Raw genomic sequence first — 7443 nt, 5'->3', positions numbered from 1 at the left:
AAAAAAGAGACAAGTCTGTTTTGGGATCCAGCAGCCGAGCAACCAGCTTTCCATAGCGTTCTTGCTGTGCAGAAATCGAAGAAGAAACAGGCTGAAGTCAGACTGCTGGGTAACAGGAAGAGAAGCACCTCCTCTCTCTTGAACCCCAGTCTTCACACTGGCTCYTCTGGGGTCTCCTTGCCACCTCTCATCGACTGTAATTGCAGCACAGCCCGAATGCAGTATTAGCTTCCACCATCGCTTTGCGGAGCACAGTTCAGCCATCCGCTGCTCAAGCCGCCTCCTTTCTTGCTCTCCCTCTCTCTTTCCTTCACTTTTGCTTTCCCCCTCACTTCATTTCTGAAAGATGTTCCGGCTGCTGCCACTTTCTTAGCCCTGGGGGAGGGGGCATGTTGGATAATCTGTCATTTATTTAGCATTATTTCTGTTTTTTATTATTTTATACAAACAACATGTCTTTTTTTTAGATTTAAAAACACCTTCGTACAGCAGAAACAGACACGATGGATCCATGGAAAACAACAGAAAGGCAGCGCCCGGAGCATCAGATGCATGCAGGGTTTCGTGCATTTGGCTGCTGCCTGTTTGTAATTTGTATTTATTTTTTTAACGTCAAAACAGACATGACCGTTGCTGTCACTCAGGCACTCCAGAGCTGCTTGCTAAGAAGATATTGCCCTCCAGCTGAGTATCTCCACAAGATGCTGCAGTCAGGAAGAGGTAGTGTCCACCCAGAAAGGAGAGAGGAGAACAGGATGGAGGATGAAAGGAAATAAAGCCAAACATTAGCTGTACACAATTAAAACCCCAAGTTTTCTACAGGCAAATATTTTGGTGTAGGTAGAAACCCCTAGCTTAAAAAGAGCTCACAAGGACAGCTCTGACGACAAGATGCACTCACTTCCCCTCCCAGGTGGTTGAGCATGCCAGTGAAAATGAACTAATTGCTAAAATGTATTACATGCTGCTTTGGAGCAGCCCTGGGCCCACTATCTCACAGTGATGATCCAGAAGTTAAAGAAGTTTCCTAAGGGGTGCTCAAAGGCTCTGGTCCAAAGGAACAGTTTCTGYCTCACTTTCCACTAGCTTTTGCCTTGTACTGAAAGATAATTATGTTTTTCTTGTTTGTCTTTTTTTTTTATTCTTCAGTTATTTTGTCTCTGAACTTCCTAATATTTACACAAATGTAGGAGCTTTTCCGCAGTTTTGTCAAATTGTAGCCCTAGTGACTGCTTGTAGCAAAGACTCCTCCTAGTTAATCTTCCTGTGCCAAATTACTGGATTTATTTTGATCAGTTTTAAGTCTGGGGTTTTTTTTTCCTGTCTGTTTAGCATTATCCTATCATGAAAATATAGCCAAAACCTTCTTTCTACCACTTCTTAGTTTGCAAATCTTTCTAGAATATTCCTTATTAGTCTTCTCCCTTCTTGGTCCCTACTTTCTCCTTAAACAGAAGTCATCTGATTAATATCTAACTTCTTTTCTGGCTGCAGTTTCCTTTTGAGATGATTTACTCAGAACTGAACTCTGCCTTCCAGGTGAGAAGAAACCACTGATTTYTATTTAAGTATTCTTACTCACCTCATTCATCCTTAGCTTTCACTGCACATGGAACACTGTTCCAAAATGATCCATTGCATTCAGATGGGGGCTGCCCACATGGACCCCACATTGTAATGTGGGTACACCTCCTTCAGAACCCAGAAATGTATGCAAATACTTCAACTTCTATTTAGTTTACAGGGTATTTTTAAATATTATTTTAACCAACATTTTGTGGTTTGGAAATAGCTTCTGCTCTGCAGTTTTCAGAAACCTTCCAGCACATACTTTTGGAGGGCTTCAGCATTTCCACAGCCAAGAAACATACCTCTTCGCAGTAGACTTTCCATTCCTAAACTTCCTCAGAACTCCTAGGCCATAGCCACTGARCCATACCAATCTTTAATTTAATAATTTCTTCTGCATCTTTCTTTGGACTGAATCCAGGACAGACATCTCCCTCAACATTCCTGTGATGCAATCTGATGCAAGTTTTTTGTTTTGTTTTCCTGCAAAGGCTCGATTTTTCTCACTGTCTTACTCCCTGGAAATTTGGCTGATTATCCAGCTCTCTTGTAAGCTTCCCTGCTTCTGGTGCCCCCAACTGGCTTTTGCTTTTCAAATTCCATCTGTGACCTCTGCAGTTTGCTTAYGATAGCTCACATTCCTTTCCATTGCCTTTAGTATGGGTGAATACCTCACAACACATATGAATACAAACTGCTCTTGGCTTACTCCCAAGTAGTTCAGAGAATTAGGACTCAAATAGCACCTGTACTTGAGTGGTTCATCCTAAAATGACCACATTAAAAAATGCTTGCCTCCCAGTTGTAGATGTTTGTTGTGTTTGCCCCTAAATGGAAAATCTTTAGTCAAAAAGTCCTAACATTAGAAAACTTAGATCTTTAAAATAAATGTGACATATATTTCAGCATAAAACAAAAAGACACAGAAACTAAATGAAACCAATAAGGCAATAAACCAGAATGCCTTAATGCTGAAGAAGTTAATKGATCTCTCATCCTTCAGGAGCAAGCAACAATCATTTCTTCATGACCAATTTTAGAATTAAATTTCTTCCATTGCTGAATTGTGGTTTGTTAATTGGGGGATATTTAAAACCCTCTGAGTTTTCTATTTGTTTAGAGTTTTTCCCCTCTGAGTTTTCTCAACATGGTACATTAAATAGCTTTTGCTTATCAGAAAATCAGTAGTAAAATTTATAAGAATAAACCTTTGCCCCTTATGGCATATAAATTGTTCTGTATGCATTCTACAATATCCTTTCTACAATTTGACATACTCATCAAAAAARTAATCTGAAATCACCCCCAGCATGTAAAGGCAGATGTGAAACGGCCAACCTGTGCACAGCATGAGATGCTCTTCCTCTCTGCTCTGGATTAGCTGTTAGTCCAGCATAGACCTGAGCACCTGGGAGGAAGCACAGCTGCTACAAGGGTACTTACRCTCAGGAACAAGTGTCTGGTACATGACTCCCATTCGCTAGGAGTGGCAGATAACCCTACTCAGTCCAGGATAGGACTTAAAGGAACAGCATCTACAAGCTGAAGTTTTCAGCCGACAGACAACTAAATACTGTTCTCTCACAGTCAGCTAAATGCCCTTGAATGCTGAATTCCCAYACAGAGCAGCCCTGGCCGTGTGTGTGATACACTCCTTCCCTAACAGTTCATACCCGTATTTGATCCTCACTGGAGAGGTGCTGCAGGAGCTCCAGAGCAGTGGTAGTGGACATTGAGCCACTTGCCATCTCGGCGGTGCCAGACACGGGTCTCCTCGGACTGCGTGGTGCGGGGCCGGCCCTGGCCGTCGATGTACTGCGTCAGGCGGATGTACGCGATGCAGGCGGCATCCTCCCCAATGACGTGGACGTGCGGGTTCAGGATGGTCGTGTGGATTGGCTTGCTGTTCTTCGACAGTACTGGCAGGACATGCAAAACCATCAGATTAGGTTTACTACTAAGAAGGAACAGCCTCCCACCTTCTCCAGCCTCTCTATATTCTACTCACCTTCCACTATTGGATTCTAGAATACAATAAAAATTGCACCTCCGATTTTTCTGGCAAAATCTGAGCAATTCTTTCCCCTATCACCTGTTGTTCTCCTTAAGAATTGCACACTTACTGCCTAGAATCCCCTGGCCCCTTTTCCCCCACTTCTTCTGCAAAGCRTATCCCTGTTTTTTCAACATCAATGTTGCTGTATCTTCAATTATAGGAAAAGATCTTTTACTTACAGAATATTGTTGCAAAGTAGTCAATAATTGGAAGATCTTTAAGTTAGGCCAGCATTGAATATGAACAAGCCTTAGAGAAGAGTTAAAATCACTCCATAAAAGGCTGTTGAGAGAGACARTCTCTACTTGAGCACTACGAAGTGCTCATACTAAAGACCTTGACCTAACCCCTAAAATAAAACRGATTGAACAGCTCAGGATTTAAATTTCAATTATCTCATGCTGTGGAGACATCCAGGAAGGGAGACAAATTCACTAGTATAAATGATAGCATTTCTCCCAACTCTTTCCTGCCCCATGCTGACAAGGTGACCCTTATATCTATGTGAAAGGATCATTAGGTGTTAGAGATCTGAAATCATCCAGGGAAAACTCAAAGCAAAAGCATCTTTATGCCTCASCATTCAGTCTGTCTATGACATATATGTTGATTCCATCAAAATCTGATTTTTTTTTTCCATTTTTATATCAGTAAGAAGTCCAGTGCCTCAAACTTTTAAAGCTCCTCAAGTCCCTGCCAGGTACAAAACATTTGCACCTGGCAAGCTTTACGCCTACAGTGAAGGGATGTGGGGGTTAGAATTGAAATTGTTGCTGAACAGGCTTTTTGAGAGAAAGGCTGCTGGATTTTATGAGTGCATCATAATCCAAGCACAATTAAGTTCTTGCTGATTCTGACAGACAGTAAARACAAGGGCAATTTTTCCCACAAAATGTGACATAATTAGAGAGAAAGGTGTTGGTGTTACCAAAGCTACCCACTCACAGTTTTCAAAGTAAAACTTATGGAAATCCATTCCTTCAACCAGGTTCCCCAGTGCTTCAGGTTCAAATGAGGTCAAGCCAGGATCACAGATTTTTCTGCAAAGAAAAGCAGCACAGGCTTACAGTTTGCATCAAGTGCTATTCACACAGTCAAGCGCTCGTATGCCATTTGACTCACAGCCTGTGTCCACCTAACTACATCCCTCTGTTCCAAGAAACAAGGTCMTGAAGACTCAGCCCCTGCTGCAGCTCATGGAGCCATCTAGATGGCATTTCACATAAAACAAACCTCTATGTTTCTGCCTTTTCTTTTATTCTCTTTCTGCTCATCTCATTGCCCTCCCCTGTACTTTTCTTACAAACCCAGGACATTTTCCTTTTGTTGGCCCTATTGCTGTTTGATATCTAACTTAATATTYATTTAGAGCTCTATTACTCTATCCCTTACTCCTAAGTGATACAGGCTAAAAAGGATAAAACCTTTTACCATCCCTGACTGCATGACTACTCTGCATATCCAGGAGCCAGAGCATCATTTGCACACAAAGTGATAACCAACCTGTCAGAAAGCATCTCTACTTACGTATAAGCCTCAAAATCTCCATTGTTGATGGCCTCTATCAGCTGCTCTGTTATCTTAATGATCTCTTGTTTACGCACTGTGAACAAGAAGAAAGAGCAATTTAACTGTGCTGAAGACTTCGCTAGAAATATGGGGCTAGTGGGTGCTTCCTACAAGCAATTTGTAGAGCACCATTAGTCTAGATTTCATAGGATGCTGCTCCCTGCATTCTGGAGATATGCAGTAAAGACAGTCATCCACATGAGAGCAGGGGGGCAGTGGTATGAATGGGAAATGGTGATCCCATAATGCAGGGAGAAAGGAAATAAAGAGATCATATTCCATTTATTTTCTTCTAGAAAGRTGTAAAGCACCAGAGGTGGCTCCTGAATGACAGCCTGAGCTGCTTCTGGGGAGTGTGACAAATGAATGCAAGTGACCCTGCCAATGTGAAGTACTTATCTGGCAACTTAAGATGTGGAAAACCTTCACCACAGTAGTCATTATACAAATGTCCACCATGGATCAAGCCAATTGGAAAGAGTCTCCCAACAACTTGCCTATCACCATTACCAATACCTCAGCTATTTGAACGCTGCAAACAAGCAACTGGAACATGTAGGGATGACTTCCACAAGCTAGAAAGACAATGGCAGCAGGATGGATGGGTTGGATGAGCAGGTCCTAGCTATGGCCACGTGTGCACTCTGTTATTTAGGCAGTTAGCTTCTGCCAATCCCTATGGCACAATTCTTCACAGCACTCTGACAGCATTGCCATTAAACCAGCCTAACACACTGGACTTCAACATGAATGAAGCCATGCACTGTCTGTCTACTGTTGTTTGGCCCCCATGCGGCCAGCACTTCTTTACTCTTTTCTCTTGGTTCCCTACAGCAGATTGCCCAGGCTGCATCACCTCTGCAGTGTTCCATCATCCATGCTGGTCTCAAGAATTCTTAACACTTACAAGGTTTGAATCAGTCTTTTAAATAACACAATTCTAGTTCTATGACTACATATGTGCCATASCTATGCCTGAACCTATACGCACAACCTCACATCTCTTCAGCCTTCCCCACACCCATAGGTAGACTCTTCTGCACATTATCCAGGCATTTARGAGGTTCTCTAGCATTCTCTTCAATGTTATGAGATAACATGCAATTCCTTCCACCAGAAGTGCCATCCATGTGCCCTTCAGCCTGAAAAATGTAGGTGTCTGAAATGGAACCAGTCCCCTGACAGTTCCTTCTTTAGGCCCTGAAAGAAATTGGAACTTCTGGAAGTCTCACCTAGGCATCTTTGATGTCTATCATTACRGGGATGGTGTTTAAATCTAACCTACCATCTTTAGATTTTCAAGTCAGGGAAGCTGAATTCCACTCTAAATGCCAGAAGATGCTACTCTGATCAGCTCTTCCCCTTGCCCATAAGCTTTCATCAACACATGTACCTCATCGCACCACTGATAACTGAAGCTGAAGAGCAAAATGATGATAATCTCACCAGCTGTGAAAGATGTTTGTACCCACTCTGGAAATCAGTTAGGAGAATTTTACTACTGAGCCAGCCTCAGAAACCCCTCAGATAAGGGACATCTGGCTCATAACAATAAGGGGGCTGTTTTTGCCATGCAGGATGCAAACACTTTCACATGTTGAAAGACATATACAGGGAATGGGTCAAAACAACACAGTGGGTTATGGCTGTTGTGAAATATGTCCTTACAAGCAAGTCGTCTGGGATTACTTCCACACGAAGGAGGACTACTTGTTGGGCCTCCAAATCATGCACCACAAATGGGTGCAACGTCCAGAAAATGGAGTCCTTGGGAAAGGCTCCATTTGGGACGAGTGAGGGAGCCTGAATACCACCGACAAGGTGTGCTGGCTCATTTCAAAGAAATTTGCACCCCCTTTCACAGTGCCTTGATCCAGTGTCACTAGGCCTGTCCTTCAACACTGATCCATCCCATCTGACTGTGCTCGCCACCTGGCTGTCACTACATGTCCCGAGCTAGAATCGGCACATGGGAAATGATTACTCTGTCCAAAGGACAGAGAACCTCAGGATGTCAGGGGGACGGCATTGGYGCCTGCCGCTCCCGACGAATCCGCGGGGCCTATAAACTAGCACGCCAGAGGCACAAGCGGGAGGCGACACGCACCAGCAAGGACACCGAGCGCGGCACGAGGCTGCTCCGCTCTGCTTTGTGCGAGCCCAGAAGGCAGCCCCGGCACAGCAGCCGCACCGCGTGCTTTAGCGGGCACCATTCTAGGCCGGGCTCTGTCTCCCCGCCGGGCCGGGGC

The 7443-nt window shown here is 43.6% G+C and overlaps 1 protein-coding gene across 1 annotated transcript in view; it reads right to left on the bottom strand.

Moving 5' to 3' along the window:
• Positions 1-8: 8 nt before the first annotated feature.
• The window catches only part of CAMK2G (calcium/calmodulin dependent protein kinase II gamma), a gene marked incomplete at its 5' end in the record, with an annotated part of 61005 nt that continues 53570 nt past the window's right edge, over positions 9-7443 (bottom strand). Inside the window, 4 exons of the mRNA XM_057377034.1 lie at positions 9-704; positions 3243-3488; positions 4571-4665; positions 5153-5228. Of these exons, the coding sequence (XP_057233017.1) occupies positions 3256-3488; positions 4571-4665; positions 5153-5228 (404 nt within the window). The remainder of the gene's footprint in view (positions 705-3242; positions 3489-4570; positions 4666-5152; positions 5229-7443) is intronic.

Source organism: Malurus melanocephalus, unplaced genomic scaffold, assembly GCF_030028575.1.
Source record: "Malurus melanocephalus ecotype Western Australia unplaced genomic scaffold, MMel_1.1 scaffold_299, whole genome shotgun sequence".
NCBI lineage: Eukaryota > Metazoa > Chordata > Aves > Passeriformes > Maluridae > Malurus > Malurus melanocephalus.
The sequence above is the reverse complement of the archived record's forward strand: the minus strand, read 5'-3'. Positions and strand labels throughout refer to the sequence as shown.